Source organism: Varanus komodoensis, unplaced genomic scaffold (assembly GCF_004798865.1).
Source record: "Varanus komodoensis strain SLA01 unplaced genomic scaffold, ASM479886v1 scaffold72, whole genome shotgun sequence".
Taxonomy (NCBI): domain Eukaryota; kingdom Metazoa; phylum Chordata; class Lepidosauria; order Squamata; family Varanidae; genus Varanus; species Varanus komodoensis.
In genome coordinates this window covers 2,633,563-2,652,304 of record NW_025336374.1, presented here as the reverse complement: position 1 = coordinate 2,652,304, position 18,742 = coordinate 2,633,563, and the positions used below count along the sequence as shown (strand labels likewise).

Here is an 18,742-nt window from a genome sequence, read left to right as displayed (position 1 = left end):
GCTTGTTTTTCTCCCTTTTCGAGCCTGCAACTTGCTGATATTTTTCCTCCCAGGAGTGAATCATCCATTTCAATCCTGCACTCTTGTACTCCAGCTGTGATTGTGGAAGCCAAACGGACCGACACTTCTATTAATCTAATATCACAATTGTGGAAGCCTCGCTTTCTCAAACTGGGTTCATCTGCTATGCTCTGTGTTCTGCGGCTTGATCTCTTTATCAGTGCTTCCAAATGCACAGTTCATTGCTAATCGTCTTAGCCTGGTGCAATATTAATCCATTGTCTCTGTAGCTTGATGCGTTCCTTGCCTAAAAGTATATATTCTGACACAATGTTTGTTTTGAGCTTAACATAATCTATGAGGCTTCTTGGGGATTTTTGGAAGTCATCTTCATTACCTACAGCTTGGCATGTGTCAGATATATCACAGACAGATGCTTACTTCTGGGTGAACACACATGAGATTATTCTATATGTTTCTTCAAACACTTAGGATTAACTTATTTAAAAACTATGCAGTCAACATCCCAGCTACTCCCTTTTCCCTTTCTTTTCCAGTCTTCACTTCCTGTCTATGATACCTTCCTTGTGTTTGAAGGTGGCAGAAAAAACTTTGCAGACTATATTGGTATATAGGACAATGATCCAGTGTTAGCACTTGGCATTGTTAGGTAGATGCTGAAACCCTTTAACATGTAGATGTTAACCCTTTAATTGAAAAAAAAAAAAAAAGGCGGGGGGGGGGGGTGAAGCATGAAGAGAGCCTGGAGCTGGAAAAGCAAAGCCTCTTCCAGCATCCCTGACCATGATCAACAAGCCCAATGTCTGGTCCCAGGTCAGTGTGGCATCCCTCTGTGATGCTGTGTTAGGGCCCAGAGGCATTCTGGGGAAGGAAGGTGATGCACTTGGCCTTGCACTTCTAGTCTCTGCCCAAAGCTGAGGGAGGACAGGGTGGCTGGAGCTGCTGCCCATCCCAACCTCTGGGTACCCCAATGGCCTGGATGAAGTCGTCTGCTTGGTCCTGGCTGGGGCAAATTCTCCCCTGGATCCCCAGAGGTGCCCATGGCTGGCCTTCCCCTGCTACTCCGTGCTGCTTCCCCCACCATGCTGGTACAGTGGGGAGGAACACGAGGCCAACCTCCCCAGGCGGAGATGAAGATGGCACCTTGCCCAGATCTCCCTCAAAGCTGCCACCAGCCCTGCAGCGGCACAGGAAGACTGATTTTGAAAGGGAGACATCCCTAAAACTCAGCAACCGCATTTTATCCATTTATCAATGTACATTCTGAGGTCTTCGAAAAATATGTAAAATTAGGATTAAGGTGGTAGGATGGCAGGTGGGCAGGGCTGGTAGCAAACCGTTTCTAGGCAAGCCACACCGGTAACGGTTTGCAGCTCTGCATGAAGGGAACAGGTACAGTGCCAGTGAAATATTATCCCCTGCAGTTTATGCCCACATCCTCTTCTGTGGTCGCAGGACACGTTCATGGCCACAGGCTCATTTTATTCATTCTATAGTTCACGTTCATAATTCCTATTAAGAGATGCATATTGATTGTGATAGTCCATATTCCTTTAATTAACTTGTCTCTGTGCTTATATAAAGAGGCACTGGATAGTTAAAGGAAAAATGGGGAGGGAACAGGGGAGCTTTACTATGCTGAATCGCAATTTTTCTTATCACGCTCCTGGGAACTGCATGACTGAATTGTTGCAACTGTCTTGTGGCCAATGCCTTTTCATGTGCTCTAATACTCTACAAACTGTTAATATACTGCAAACTGATTAATATACTGAAGACTTGCTAATATAGTTCCTGATGTGACTTCACAGTGCAAATATGCCAGTTTCTGGCACACGTTTTTTAAAAAGAATCACAAGTGTTTGAACAAAATGCATCCGTTTGTCTTATTGCTTTGATGCCCCAACTTAGTCACTCACATGGGACCAAAGCAGTGACTGTACTTCACACCACCCTGGATTTCTCACCATGCTGTAGATGGTGACTTAAAATCTGAAAGTAGGACATTTCTGCATCTCTCCCTCAAAACAGAAAACGCACTGGCAAGCTAGAAAGCCAAAATTTGCTGCATGCATCCCCTGAGACAACTTAGCCCTGCTCAGGCATTCAGCCAAATGTTGACAGTGCAAACTGTGTATAGGGGTGTGGGTTGTGAGCACCAGCAACAGTGTTTGTGCCCTCCGTGTTGTCAGGGTTCCCAATGCTAGGAAGGTTTCCAGGCAGGCTCAGAGGAAAGCGCTCAGCATCTCCTTTCATGTGGAACTCACAAGGCTCAGAGTGAGGAAGACAGAGCTGGTATGCACAGTGTCACATCCCCTCTGCAACAGTGTGTGTGCAGATGAACATTAGAATGGCTCTTCTGATTGCAGTAAAGTTGGAACATTTTGATCCCTAATAGTAAAAGAAATCAGATTTTAGACTTGCCTTCTAATGCTGGGATGGGCAGCTTCAAAGGGTGGGGGGAGAAGCAGTGATTGTTCCAAACCCTTCCATGGGCTGCCCCCTGCCCTGTCACTGCCAGTGAAAGTGGCCGTCACTGCTGGAAGTGGCCCTCTGCACAAGGATCCCAGTGATTCTGCTGGGAAACAGCATGTAATCCTATGCATGATCACCTGGGCCTAAGTCCTGTTAAACTGAGAAGGGCTTATTTCTGAGAAGATATGATTGCATTGTTGTGCTGTGGTTTTATATGCACGTACCTAAAAGTAAGTCCCATTACATTAAGTCCGGTTTTGAGTAGCTAAGATTCAGGTTGTGCTCTAAGATGCATTAGATGCATGTTCAGGATTGCATCACTTAGTTCTTTATGCCAGCAACAGAATTGGAAGTTTAAGCAAAAAGGATGCCAGGAAAAGTTTACCAAGTTATTATCTGTGTAGTCAAGTCTCTCTAACCAATATTTTTCTTATCTTACAGAATCCCCTTCACCTACAATTGAGTTTAGAACGCTCATTAAGCTTTGATGCTGATGTCACTTTCTCAATCTTGGCCTTGAACAACTGGTATAATTTTAGCTTGATGGTATGCCAGGAAGAGTGGAACATCACTGATTTTCTCTTCCTCACACAACAAAGTTCCAAATTTCATTTGGGATCTATTATAAATATCACAGGAAACCTCACATCAACCAGCGACCTCTTGACCTACCTACAAGTTCATCTAGAGAACATTAAGGACACGACGTCGACCGTGGTGATGTTTGGTTGTGACATGGAAAGCACAAGGAGAATTTTTGAGATTACCACCCAGTTTGGAGTGATGCCCCCTGAACTTCACTGGATACTTGGAGATTCACACAATGTGGAAGAGTTGAGGACAGAAGGTTTGCCATTAGGCCTTATAGCTCACGGGAAAACAACACAGTCTTTTTTTGAAGACTACGTCCAGGATGCAATGGAACTGGTAGCTAGAGCAGTTGCTACTGCTACAATGATCCAGCCAGAACTGGCACTTATTCCCAGTACAACTAATTGCTTGAACACAGAGGAAAAAAATCTCACTTCAGGCCAGTATTTATCAAAGTAAGGTTTTATCTCAATTCATTTCCTTGTGAGAATGATGAATGCGCCACATTGATGCTCCATATTTAAGGGCCAAACACACAGGCCAGGGGATCCTGGTCTCCAGTGGCTATCTTAAAAGGGTCGGGGATGTGATTTGGAGAAGAAAAGCAGCAGGCGGGGACTAGATCCTGCATCCTTATCCTGCCTGCTGCTTCTCAGTCGTACTTCCTATTATTCTACCCATCACAGTAATTTGGACCTTGGGACTCCATCTGGGAAGGGAGGTGCAGAGATGCAGAGGCAGAAGGAGGAAAGAATAAGCACTCTTCACCAGACAAGCATCTCTTCACCGAAGGTCCTAGTCTTACCGCACCGTTTCACTGCTGCTCAGTGGAGACCGAGCTCTTCCACCAACCCTTTTGTCCTTATTTTAAGCACAAATATTTCTCTATTATTATTGGCTCTGTTGTTGTTGTTGTTGAATCTTATTTTTATTGAGATTTGTCACTCTGAGCCCACTGAATAATTAGACAGAATGCACAGAAATGATATCATGTTGAATCATGACCTGATTCCATCATGGCTTGACCCTGGTGAGCAGGATCAGAGGCGAAAGGGGCAGGGCCACGTTTCAAAACCACCAATAATAGCAGCCCTTACTGCCAGTAATTAAACCTTAGATAGATGGATCCTGTTGGACTGGGGAAACTGCACAAGCACTGCAGAACTACCCAGTTATTGACAGGGGAGCACAAGGAGTGGGGAAGAGGAGCTGGTCCCATCTGGAGAAAGCCAGAAGTTTAGACTGGGACCCCTGCTAAACCAGGTTTGACCTACGGGTTGAGGTCCAGCAGTCTTGCTTTGCCCTTGAGATGATCAGGTTAGAATCTGGCTCTTTTGTACTCGCTGGACTTCTTTCCAGTGCTCGACCCCGGCCATGAAGCCAGCCAAGCTGAGGTCAGCTCTGTGAAGACTAGCAGAATCTTTGTGAAAAGCATGCAAAGTACGTAATTCTTTGCACAAGATCTGTGAAGATATTTTGGTGCAAAATAGGCAAATTACTAAATTATTGGCACACAAAATGCACAAATTATATCATTCTTTGAGCCAAGTATGCAGAGCCTGTAAGCCATGCATGTGGAAGCAAAACTCTGCTTGAGCTCGCTTCCTGCCAGATGCCCACACAAACATTCAGCATGCGGTACACTTAGGGAAGAGCGAAGACGGGCTGGAGTCCAAGGAGCCGAGAAAACCTGGCAGATTCCCACCCACCAGCCAGATTCCTCACACATCCTTAACTTGCCTCATTACAATAGAAGAACCGTCTCCAAGTTGAAGAGTTGGGCTCATAGCCCTTAGAGCAGCAATCAAAACCTGTGCTCTGCATGGCAGAGCATCTTCAGCTCTCTTTTATGTTGTAGGTCGCACTTCTGCAACCGAGCGCATACATCAGAGGCCTTGCAATGAGAGAATTTATGCCGAGTTAACTCCTAATCTCATGATTGCCCTTGTTACAGGGTAAAAAGCATTAGGATTTGAAAGGCCCATCTTGTCTGTAAATTATGGTGTTTTAACTATGCCATTTAGGTAATTAAAGCACTGTGTGATTTGACTTGCTGCCCATTCTCATTTTCTGGACTAAATGTGGTGAGTTAGAGACAGAATGACTAAGTCATCAAACTAATGAATATGGAATAATTTAATTAACCTGCCAATAAGAGTTGACTACTGTGCCTCTTTGGGGTTATGGAAGCACTGACATTTTGCTATCTACATGAAAAAGACCAGACTGTGTACACTCAAGGAATAAAGATTTTGTGCCTGTGAAGTGCTGCACACAGGACATTGTTAGACATAGTACTGAATGTGCAATCCTGGGTATGGAGGGTTTTTTTCTATCTAAATATGCATAGGATTGGGTCCTAAGATGTCTTCAGTGTCCCTCTGGAAAAGCAACCTAAGTGCATCAAAGGGGCATTCTTAGGAAGCAGAGATAGGCTGCAACTCTAGCTATTTTCAGACATTTGGGGCACAATCCTAGGCATATGTAGGCAGAAAAAAGCCCTAGAGTTCCCAGAATTCCCTGGCCAGCCATGCTACCCGGGGCATGCTGGGAGTTGCAGGACATGCATAGGACTGCACCTTTAGCAAATGAAGGGATGGCATGAATGGTAAGGGGACTTAATGAATGGAAACTGGGTTCACACCTGTCCTTGGCTCTAATTCCATGGATTCATCTGAAGGTATTGATAGTTTTAAATTTTTCAATAAAATTTTTATTTTCCAAATTATATAGCATAATCAAACATCTCAAAGCCATATCAGTGAACATATAACCACATTGTGCATGCTGATAACGGAACTTAATGGATATAAACTTCATACAGGTAAAAACAAACACCACCATTACCACAGTTAATACAGAAATCATTTGCGTAAATAGCATAAGTGATACAAGCATGGATGGTGTCAATAAAATGTATAAAATGAAATGCCATAAATAGCATTAAGAAATAGTTAATACAATAAAATTATGCTTTTTCCAATTGATTTGGGGCAATCTTGGTCCAAGGTACAAAGTATTTGAGAAGATTTGGAGGAGAAATTCACTGGCTGTCTTTCCTCCCATGAAATTTAAATCAATTCTAGTGATGATCGCTGAATGTGAATATATAGATATAAATTTACATATGCGGGTGTTATGCAGTTTGTATCCTGTGGGCCTGGTCCCCGATACTTTAAGTTCCTAGCAATGCCCGGGCCCAAAGGCAAACCTCCAAAGCAGCTTCCATTCATGTTCATTTTGCCTCTCAGTGCTCATTTTGGAATGGGTCCCATTCAGTTCAGGTTTCCATTCATCCCAAAACAATTACACACCACTCAGAAAAACACTGGAAACAGGCCTGGCTGATGAAAACGCAATCACATATTTTAGAGCAGGAAAGGGGGGGGGGATTTGCAGCCAGCCAGCCATCTTCTCCCCGGCAAGCAGGGCCAAAGGGGGCACCATTCCTGACACAAAACACCAGCAATTAAGACGAGGATGAGCGAAATGTCTGCAAATACAAAGCATTCATTTCGGTGCTTACAGTCCAATGGCAAGACTTTTGCCGATTTCTTTAAAATGTTGGCCTTCCATCTATCCATCCATTTCAGTAGCATAGTGGTAAATTCTGAAGTGCAAGTGCTCATCATGACAGTATATGTGGCACAGCCCTAAGGAGAGGCCCAAACTGCAAGCAGCTGTCTCAATCAATTCCCCCTGTGTATCATAGATGTCTTTTGCAGTTATCTGTATAGCCAGTAGGTTCTTCTTTGCCCTTTCCAAACCAACCAGCCATACCATCCGTTGCATTGCAATGTGGACGGTGGGCAGCCATGCATTGTTCCTGCAAAACATTGCTTTCCCAGCTACTGTGCAGACCAACTAAGCACGGCTGTCCACCGTCATGGGGTGGCAGATGACGCCCTTGTCTCTGCTAACCAAAAAGTCCCAGTGCATCGACCCTGCGAGCATCTGTTCCCTTACAACACCGCTCCATTCAGGCTCTTAGTCCCTGCCCAGGCCTGTCTGAAAGCATTTCCCCTTCTCATCGGTGTGGATTTCTCCCCTTTAATGGCATATAGCCTTCAGAGGGGGCCATCACCACTACTGGTAGCCCACTCCAGTCGCCCACTCCAGAACAAGGGAAGGGAAGCAATGGCACTACTGAAGACAGATGGTTGAGCAGGAGAGAAATACGTCTTACAGGTTTTGGTCATGCACAGATCTTGTTGAAATCATTTCAGTGCTACTTATATATTTGTTATATTGCTGTTCTTTGCCTTACCCCATTAGGGTTCTAACCATTATCTGAGCTACACTTGACGCTTTACTGCCCAGAATACTTGTTCAACCAAAGCTTGTATCCCTGTGGTACCAAGATAGGCTGACATGTCCTTGTCACTTCATAACAATAGAAATGTTCTAATAAATAAAATAAATAAATAACGCAAGTTGCCATACAGCTGTGCCTAGGATTACAGAATCAGGCAGCCTGCCCCCACACCCCTTTTTAAGGTTGAATGATCTTACCATTTGGACTTTTGCCCATACAGGGAAGCACCGTAGATCAGCCATATCACATGCTGTGTTATGACAGTGCTATGGACAGGGACACAAGTGTGCACTCCCAAGGAAAATCTGTGTGGGGTGGATGAAGGAGGAGCACAGCAATGAAGGGGGTGCAGAGATCTTGGCTCCAGGGTACACTTGAGAGGTCTGTTGTCTAGGTGTCAGTTCGTAACGTCTTCCCCTTTGCCCTGTAGGTTTTTAGCCAACACCACCTTTCATGGGCTCAGTGGGCACATTAAAGTCAAAGACTCTTCCATCATCAGCTCCGAAAACAACTTCTTCATTTGGAATCTGCAGCACGACCCAGTGGGCAACCCGATGTGGACTCGCTTGGGGAGTTGGCAAGAAGGCAGAATCATAATGGATTACGGGATCTGGCCAGAGCAGGCACAGAGGCACAAGAATCACAACCAGCACCCTACCCGCCTCCATCTGAGGGTGGTGACTCTGATTGAGCATCCCTTCGTGTTCACAAGGACAGTGGATGATGAAGGCTTGTGTCCAGCAGGCCAGCTGTGCCTGGACCCCTTGACCAACAGTTCGGTTGTGCTGGATGCCCTCTTTGAAAGCCTCCAAGGAGGCAATGACACCGTGCCCACTAAGTTGAAACAGTGCTGCTATGGCTATTGCATAGATCTCTTGGAAAAGTTGGCGGAAGACATGAACTTTGATTTCGATCTGTACATTGTCGGTGACGGGAAATATGGGGCTTTGAAAAACGGACAGTGGACGGGGCTTGTCGGTGACCTTCTGGCTGGGACCGCCCACATGGCTGTGACCTCCTTCAGCATCAACACAGCCCGCAGCCAGGTGATCGATTTCACCAGCCCATTCTTTTCCACCAGCCTGGGCATCCTGGTGAGAACCAAAGACACAGCGGCTCCTATTGGAGCCTTCATGTGGCCACTTCACTGGACCATGTGGCTGGGGATCTTTGTGGCGCTCCACATCACAGCCATCTTCCTCACCCTGTACGAATGGAAAAGCCCCTTTGGGATGACCCCAAAGGGAAGGAACAGGGATAAAGTGTTTTCCTTCTCCTCTGCCTTGAACGTCTGTTATGCCATCTTGTTTGGTAGAACAGCCGCCATCAAACCCCCCAAGTGCTGGACTGGAAGGTTTCTAATGAACCTCTGGGCCATTTTTTGTTTGTTTTGTCTGTCAACGTACACAGCTAATCTGGCTGCTGTCATGGTAGGAGAGAAAATCTACGAAGAGCTGTCTGGAATACATGACCCAAAGGTAAGGAATTAAGCAATTCTGATTTATTGCTGCTGCTTTAAAAACAATTCCTGTGATGTGCATTATCACTGATTTTATTATATTTGTTTTTATCATGTATGCCTCCCTGAAAGCGTCTATAGGTCAACCCATTCACTGAAATAATAATAATCTACTTTTCCTTTATATGTTTAGCCTTTGGGTGCATTCTGTTATATAGGCAAAGTTACCTATGGCAGTGTGTGTCAATTTGGATGCTGCTTCATTGCACAAAAGCCTAGAATTCAGCATTATATTTCACATCTCACCATAGTAAGTGGAGCGGTCCGTGTGTGTATGCGTCTCTCAGTGGATGCTTCAAGGAGCAATAGCCTCGCTGTGTGAATGAACTGCCATGGAACAATTGTCGCAGGCAGGACTTCACCTGCCGATTCAAACGTTCCACTTTTCAGCTGCGAGCCTTCAAATGCAGAGAATTGCAAGTGAGTAACCCACTTATGTATAGCCCTGACCTGAATATAGTCATCATGGGCAAGAAGTGACACACACAAACTGGTGAGCTGCTTCGCAGTGCAAATGAAAATGCACATCTGCATTCACACCAGGTCGCGAGTACAGTGTATTCTCACCTTTTCCCTCTCTCCATCACTTTCTTTTGTTCAACCACTCTAGTCTGATGAAGAGTACTGAAGAATTCAGTAGCTTGCCTGCTGCTTAGCTGCCAAGCAGATAGCAGTCGGGCTCTTGCAAACAGTAGAAAAGACGGAGAATTATTTATGATTGTTTATTTCATTTCTATACCACTCAATAGCCAAAGCCGTCTGTGCAGTTCACAACAATTCCAAAATTTGCAGAATGCAAATACAGATAATAAAATACCACATGACATTTCAACGTACAAAATGTAAAACAATGTACGTCTAAGGCCTAAATGACCACATCGTTCGCAAAAAAAACCAATTCCAAGGTTGGAAAATTTGTAGTTGGGTCTGAACTCTCCGAGCATCCTTCCCCCAGCCTCACCCACCAGCTGGCTTTGAAAGAACCATTCTGGCTGCATTTCCAAGGTCACAAGAGGTGGCCCCAAAGAAGGGGCTGGCAGGGTCTTGTGTTGGGGACAGGGGAGGAGTCAGCGTTTAAACAAAAAGTCTAGCCATGTTGCAAAGACAGCTAACATAAATTCCCCACCAAATGCCCCGTGATAGCTCAATTAGCCAGTCTCATGAGCCAGTGAGAGGCAATGTTGTATAGTGGTTAGAACCCAGTAGATTTGTGCCTTTGGGCCAGTCACTCACTCTTGCCCTAAGTGGCCTGACAAGGTTGTGGTTGTGAGGATAAAATGGAGCTATGTAGCTCACAAGAGGGGAAAGGTCACAATATAAATGCAATGCAATAACAACAATAGCAATAACAAACGCCATAGTTAACAAAGCTGCATATAGCAACATGTTTAAACATAAATACGGTATATATTTGATTTTAAACTTTCAAAGAAGTGCAAGCTAGCACAAGATTAGCATATAAATTCAAACTGTTGCTGAAAAGCATATCGACACAAAATGACTCTTAAAAGTAGATGTCACATAGCATTTCTGTCCCACTTAATTTAGGATCCATCAGTAACATTTTAATTTTTGGATAGATTTCAGGCATGCTCTGGTTGGGAAGCACATGGATTAACAAGATTTGGTTTAGATTTCTTCTCATCTCCTTTTCTACTTATAGCAGTTGAAAATATGCTTGCATTTTATTATATTTTATTTTTGAGGGAAAAGCAGTCTCAGTTCTTAGGTCACATATTTTAAATGCCTTTTAAAAATTACTTCCATGAATTTTACTCCAGAATGTTCACTGTTTCTTAATGCATTCAATTTCTAACCCAGATAATCTAGAATTTAGAACAGCATTTCTTTGTTCTAGCAGAAGAAAACAGAGGTAAAATTGCTTATGATTTTAATAATTGCCAAGGGATTTGGCAAATGTTATGATGAAACAGCAGCTATTTTCAGAGAAGTCCACACCAGCTCCTATCAAACTAATGGGCTTTTTTCAGATGTGTTTAATTAACTGGAAATCTTCCAGGTGACCATTAATTGGCTATGACAAATCCTTCATCTCTTCTTTGTGCAGTGTTAGCTCCTACACTGCAGAATTCATTATTGAAACCAAATTGCAGAAGGCTGGGGAGGGTGAAACAGAGTCACCTGCTGGTGTGGGTACTGGTGTGGGAATTCATCATAGGATTCCATTTATTCCTATATTAAAGCTTCCACATGTCGTCAATGACTGGAGATGTAGGAGAATTTCCCTCCTGTCCCTAAATTGTGACCACATCCCATTCACACCCCCAAACATGAGCAGGTACACGATTCTTGCAGTAGTTCAACAAAGTTCTCAACTTGTGTTTGTGTTCCAAAGTGTGTATTTGCACCGACATCCTCCCCACAAAAATATTATTTTCATGCTTTAGCCCATGAGGGCAAATGCACATTTTTCCCAACAGAAAAAAAGATGCTTGCACTCAGCAATGCAAATGAGGGGAACCAGGTGCCCAGGGAGTGTTAGGAGAACCTCAACAGCCAATCAGAGCCTCAAAGGATGTTCACCCATCTCTGCCAGGCACAGGAAAACTCTTTCTGGATTCCTTCCTTGTGCCTCATCTCTCTATTATATGTGTCACAAAGGTGAAGGGCTGGGGTTCTGTCGGCCTTGGAAATGATGAGTTTTAAACCTATTTTAGCCTTGGCTGTATTAATAGTTACAACTCTGATCTGTTTGAAATTCAAGCAGTGTCCCTTATACATCCTAAGGGTGCACTTTGGGTGTAACTGTTTTGAGCAACATGGAGATGCAGCTGAAAATGCCACCTGTGTCTACCTCTCCTTCTCTCCCACTTTGAAACACGCAATAATCAACACCTGCCCCATCTAACTGCATCCTCGTGCAAGTTGCTGCTTCCACTTGCATTGCTGAGAGCTGCTGGCAGAGGCTGGAAACCCCAGTGAGATGATGCCGTAGCCTGAATGGCACCATGGTTTGAATGTCAGGCCGGGACTCCAGCTCAGATTCCTGAAGAGTTGTGATTCTCTCCTTGGACCAGTTGCTCTCCACCGCTCAACCTCACAGGGCTGTCCTGGGGATAAAAAGCAAAGGGGATAAAAAGCAACATGTGTATGACCTGCCCTGACCTCCTTGAAGGATGCACAGAATGTGACCGAAATAAATAAATACAAGCACATTGAAGTGGGGAGAACTTGATGCAGGACTGAGTGGTTACAGATCCTATCAATTGTAGCAGGTAGCTCCATCCCTGGCCAATGCTTTATTTCTAAATAACAGCATTCACGAAAGCTGAAAAGGTATTTAAATAATCAAGCAGAGGGCTGGTGAGAATCTAAAATTAACCAACATTTGGCAGGTGTTTGTCCCTCCTTGTGCCTCATCTCTCTATTATATGTTGCACACAATCCTCATTTTGTATTTTAGCCAGCTTCATTTATCTCAAAGGCAAAGTGTAGGGCTATGGAGGATGCCCAAGAAGGACAACAGCTGTCAAAGTAATACATGAAAGGATATAACTAGTTCTTCCTATAAAACCAATGACCAAATTGCACAGAAAGAATATTGTTTCACATACTTTCTGCTCCCTTGGTTCACATTGCACTGCTTTCCTTGCAGCAATCAACATATATAGTGATGAACCTGCTATCACAGGCTGGTGCCGGCAAACCATTATATGTTCAAAGCCTCTCTGAGCACAAGAAAAATATTGATAGTGTAGCTAAAAGTGCTAACCTTTAAGGAAATGTTTGAAACACTGACCATAGCAGCAGCCTTGACCTAATGCCAAGCAACCTACAATACAGAACATTGCGAATATCGAATGTGAAGGAAGGGTGGGGATTTATTTCAAAAAGGGGTTGCTTTGGTCCTGATCTGAAACAAAACATTGTCAAATGTTATTTAGACCAAAGGATTTGATGCAAGCCAGGATCATAATGTGGGTTTGTGATCAGCAAAAGGAGATGCACTGATATGTAGAGGTCATCATCAAGAAAAGCTCCTACCTGTTCTACAGCAACTCTCTGCTGGAGGGACAAAGTGCAAACATTAGTACTGATAGCTCAGCCCTTATTATGTGGCAACTGCTTTGGGAGAGGATGACTGAGATCAGAGAAAAGGGATCTGTAAGCTTTTTCTGCCCATTTTTCCACACCCCAATTTCTCAGGTGGCTTTTTCCTCCCTAAGGTCTCAGATGTTTGTTTTAGACAATCAGAGCGAAGAAGAGAAGGCGAGGGAACCGTTTCATTGTGAGCCTGATAAAGAATTCCATCAATGGGTAAAGACTTCTACAGCAATATGGTTAAATAATTAAGTACAGCAACCTCTTGAAAGAACGGAGGCGTTCTTGCAACTCTACCTAGAGCAGAGAGAAAAGACAACAAGGCTGGGACAGGCAGTTTGGCATTTTGCCGTTTGTTTTGTCACCCCCCCTAGGCTCTACCTTAGTTTTCCCTCTTCAGATCTGTTAGCAGGTTTGGGTGATGATCTCATGCATTGTTTAGTTGTCCCTAGGAAGAATTTCTATCCATTTTGCACCAGCGCTTCCTCTGCTGTCAAGAAACTGCCTTCAGGTCTGGTTCTTTGCTGTGGATTGCAGCCGGAAGGCCTGGCCTCGTGTGGGGTTTTGACACTTCCTCTCTCCACCCATTCCAGCTCACGTGTCTCACCTGTCAGTCTCATCTCAGCCATCCATCTCAGCCCTTTGCTATGAAATATTGATCCTGTATTGCTTTCTGCTTATTATTTAAGTTGCATTAAGTAAAGATGAAGATCTGAATTATGCAAAAGGGGATCGGATGTGAGTTTAACTGCCTGGATATCCACACGGTTTCATGCGTGCTGAGGCCAAAACCTCTGCAGCCCTGCAAAATCAAGGACTGCCCTCTATACAGGAGGACAGCTAGCCACCCTTGCTCAGCCTCTTTTTTTTGGCAATGCTTAAGTGGTCATCCTAGGCTAAGAATTGCCCCAACATTTGATCAGCCTGTTTAGTACTGGTGAAATGGTAGATGTATTAGCCATTTTTAGGTGGGGTAACCTTCAGGGGTGGGGGACAAACTCACTGCAGCGTTGGCATCAGTGGCCCTTCTCTTGGTGGTTCTCATTTTTATTTCCCAGAATTCCTCCTCTGTTAATGCAAGCATTAGAAGACCTTTTGCAAGGTAGGACTTTCAGGGGCATGGGAAAGCCCACATCATGTGTGGGGCTTATACATGAATGGAGCAGGCACACAATGAAGCAGACACATTGATAAATCAGACAAGGTTGTTGTTCTTGTTATTGTTGTTATTTATTTCATTACCCCACAGCCAAAGCTCTCTGGGTAATTTACACAGTCCATAAAAACAGATGATAAAAATACAAAAAAAATCATAAATTCTGGGGGAAAATAAAAACATTGAAAACAGCTAAAAACAGACAATAACAAGGAGTAACAACTGAAGATGAAATTCAAATACTTTGGCCACCTAATGAGAAGGAAGGACTCCCTGGAGAAGAGCCTAATGCTGGGAACAATAGACGGCAAAAGACGAAGGGGACGGCAGAGGATGAGGTGGCTGGATGGAGTCACTGAAGCAGTTGGTGTGAGCTTAAGTGGACTCCGGGGGATGGTGGAGGACAGGAAAGCCTGGAGGAATGTCGTCCATGGGGTTGCAATGGGTCAGACACAACTTCGTGACTAACAACAAAAGTGTGACTCTGTGAAACACCTGGTGATCCACTTCAAGTCCCTGGGTGACCAAGTAAGGCTTTAAAACCACCCCAAGACACCTGTAGATGCCTCAGAGAAGAAGGCCATCTTAACCTGCCACTAAAACAATGACAGTTTTGGCACCAGCCAGGTCACAATGAGGAGGTTATTCCACAAATGAGGGCCACCACCAAGAAAGCGCTCCTTGTTTCCACCTTCCACACTTCCCTCAGAGTTGACATTCAGAAGAAGGCCCCAGAAGCTGAACATAGTGTCTGAGTAGATCACATTTGGGAGAGGTGCGCCAACCTGTATTGTGGTCTTAAACCATGTAAGGCTTTATAGCCTAAAACCAGCACCTTGTGTTGGGAGCAGAAGCTTACAGGCAGCCAATGCAAGTGGGTCAGAACTGGTCTTACATGTTTGGACCTCTGGGTCCCAGTTCTTAATCTGGCCACCACATTCTGCACCAGCTGCAGCTTCTGAACCATCTTCAAGGGCAGCCCTATGTACAGTGCATTGCAGTCATCTAACTTGGACATTAACAGAGCATAGATTGTTGAAGCCAGGCTATCTCTGTCCAGATGGGGACATAGCTGGGCCATCAGCCAAAGCTGGTAGAAGGCATTCTGAGCCACAGAGGCAACCTGAGCCTCAGGTGACAAAGATGGATCAAGAGACACCCCCAAGGTACAAACCTGTTCCTCCAGGGGGTGTGCAATCCCAGCTAGAACAGGTTGAACACCCCATCTGGTCAAAGGAACCACCCATGAACAGCATTTCAGTCTTGTCTGGACTGAGTTTGAGTTTGTTTGCCCTCATCCAGTCTGTTGTCATAACCAGGTTCCAGTTTCACACATCTACCACCTCATCTGCTGATGATGAAAAGGAGAAACAGAGCTGTTGTGTCATCAGCATATTGGTGGCAACACAATCCAAAACTCCAGATGACCCTACTCAGCAGTTGCATGTTGCCTGTAAGCAGCACGTCTGACTTGCCCTTCATTTGTCCCATAAAGTTACCTTTTTAAATTGGAATCCTAAAAAATAGTAGGATATGTTTCTGAAAAAAAGAACCCAGTTTAAAACAGGCAAGTGATCATCTGCACTTGATCCTTCATCATCTTCTCTGAGATGAAGCCCATTTTGAATACTTTCTTTTCAGTTTTAAGCTTCCCCCTCCCAACCTTCTGAAAGGATTCTAACCTTTTCAAGGTGCTGGAAGATGAGTGCAATTTGGGACTGGCAGATGGCAGGCCTGACACAGAACTGAAATCCCCCATGAGCTCTCAAGCAAGTGAGCAGCCTGTGCTGAAATATGAAACAGACTTTCTGCCCTGAAAAGGCGATTAAGAACCTCATCATCCAAAGTCACTGTTGCCAGAGTACACTGGTGCCTCCGAGAAATAGACGCCTGCATAAATGCCCACATCCCTCCCAAAACGCACAGGAAGCAGTCATGCTGCGTCAGCTGAAGCCAGGCACCAGAGGGGTTGAGAGTGTCCAGCGATGCTGGAAATACACCACCTGTGGGGTTGCCACCCTTTCGGGGGCAGATGCTGGGCTCCTGGCAGGAAAGGCAGGAAATGAGCGTAGCTAACAAATATGGCCATATAGAGCAGGGCTGGGCGGAAAGTAGCTTTCCGGATCTACCTCAGCTCTCAACATGGGACTCCAACTCCCAGCATTCCTGATGATTGGCCATGCTGGCAGGCTCTTCTGGGAAATGAAGCCCAAAATCCTCTGCCCATCCCTGGGGTACTGACAGAAGCTTTCTTTTATAAGGGCAATGGCTCTGGCACAGTTAGCCAGACAGCTTTAGCTTTTGAGTGCTAAAGGGCAATAATTATATATATATAGCTAAATACCCTTTCAACATGGGGTAAGAAAGCTGTTGCCCTCCAGTTGCCACCATGCTACAACTCCCATCATCCTTTCCCTTTGGATATGCTGCCTTGGGCTCAAGGCAGCCAAGCACAACTGGAGGACAGATGTTCCTCACCCCTCAATGAGAATATGAATAGCTACCAAACAGGCAAATAGCAACAGGTGAGATTCCCCACCATTTGCTTCTCTGTGCTTCAGCTGTTGATGTCTGCCTAACATGCATTTGCAATTCATTTTTACACCAATTCGTTTCCATGGAACTCAGAGCAGAGTGGTGTATGGGTTAGAGCCAGGAAGACTTGTGTTCCTGTCCCCACTCAGCCAAGAGGTTCAGGGAGTGACTTTGGGCTAATCCCTGGCTCTCAACTTAACCTCCCAGATGGGTTGTCGTAAGGATGAGATGGAGAGGAGGAGAACCCCGTGCTCTGCTTTGGGCTCCTTGGACAAGGCAGGGCATCAATGTGAGAAGGAAGGAAATAAGTGGCACACGGTGTTCTCTTCTCCCCATATTGGCCTTGCCATAAACCTGTGAGGTAGGTTCAGTCAAGAGAGAATGCTGGGCCAAGATCATCCATGTGGAGATTCATGGCTGAAGGCATTCCATCAAAAATGGGGATTTGAATCCAAATTAACCAGAAACATGTCTAGAAGACATAAATGTAATCCCACAGGAATGTCTTTATTGTATTTACTCAGGGTCACATGTAACTGGGAACTAAATATTCATGTCTGATCTATAAAAAATTCTGACCCCCCAAAGTGAGAGGCATATGAGGACAGTAACCAAAGAGGCTCTGCCCAGTCCCCAGTTCAAATTTCGCCACTGCCAAAGACTCACTAGGTGGCCTCCAGTAAAGCATTTTCTCGTGGCTTCAGCCCTGCTCAAATGCAGTAGAGAGAAAATACCAACCACTCTACAGTGAGTGGTTCCCTCGGGGGGGGGGGGTCAAAAACTCCCAGTAAATGTTCAGATAACCCAGTACTTCCATTTTGTTTAGGTACATCCATTCTTGTACTCATAAAGCACCCGATAAATAGTGAACAGAATTCATGAGGAACCATATGTGCTTTGGCATGGCAGAAAACCAATATGCAAAAGCTAAAGAGATGCATAACCTATACACTGTGCCTCAAAACCCCTCTCTCATTCACAGCTTTTGAAAATAATCTTCTTTTTCTTATGGGTGAAATTGTGGACCATTTTTTTTAAGTGCTTTAATTTCTGATTTGAAGCGAGCTGCTGGAGAAGGTCAGATGAGCTTGTTTCATGGGCCTTAACCCTTCACAGTTTGTAATTCTCCATTTTCCTCCAAAGGAGCAGGATCCAGTAATCCTCCAAAGCCTCCTGTGCATGAGACAGTTGCTCATGTGGAGGGGCAAGCACATAATCCGGGGAGGCTGCTGTAAGCCCAAAGGACCGAGCAGGGCAGAGGCCGCCCAGTGCTGCCCGGCTCGATCTATTGTAACTCATGTTCTTTCCAGCAGCCTCTACAGCGGCTCGTACTGCTGCAGTGATGCATTGGATGTAACTGATTGTTCAATCACATCCCAATTCAGAGACATAATAGGATTCAGAGATATAATAGAACAGTGGACTGCATGAGTCACCCTTCTGGGTTTGCTTCCCTCCAATCCACTGGGCAATAACCAACTCGGCACCCCCTCCGTTCCACATGCAGAAACAGATCTTATTTCAGCAGCAGTATAGGACCCTCAGGGCAGCTCTGTTCTCCAAAAATTGCACTGCAGGCCCTGCACTGCTCCCAGCATCTGCACCCAAAGTAACTGAGTCTCCCCACCTCATTGCGTGGCTGCCCCATACCATCAGGAAACATCCCCAGGACAGTAATGTATGCAGAAACAAGGCAAGAGGGCTCCTCTGGGTGTAGAGAGTTCCTTACCCGTACACACAACGTCAGCCAGCAGATCACAGTATAAATATAAATCTAAACAGAACAAATGCAATCATGATGGAGAAAATAAAACAGCTGTAAAACCCAGCTTGGGGTAGGAGGACCCATCAAAATTAAAGTGCCCGGGTAAATTGTTTTAAAAATGGCATATGTAAAAATAACCATGGAGGTGAATCTTCTTAAGGCAGCCAGTTCAGAAAAAGCCTTGCATTGGTGCCATTAGATTGTACTTGTGTATAGAACGGCTTTATATGGAATCTGATTCTTGGTCCATCTAGCTCAGCACTGCCTGATCTGACTGGCAGCCACTCCTGGCCCTGCCAGTTG

At 44.9% G+C, this 18,742-nt stretch overlaps 1 protein-coding gene across 1 annotated transcript in view; it reads left to right on the top strand.

The window, feature by feature from the left end:
- Positions 1-18,742, top strand: part of GRIN3A (glutamate ionotropic receptor NMDA type subunit 3A) — a 103,724-nt gene that overhangs the window by 49,230 nt on the left and 35,752 nt on the right. The window contains exons 2-3 of the mRNA XM_044452460.1: positions 2,938-3,542; positions 7,833-8,880. Coding sequence (XP_044308395.1) covers positions 2,938-3,542; positions 7,833-8,880 — 1,653 coding nt within the window. The remainder of the gene's footprint in view (positions 1-2,937; positions 3,543-7,832; positions 8,881-18,742) is intronic.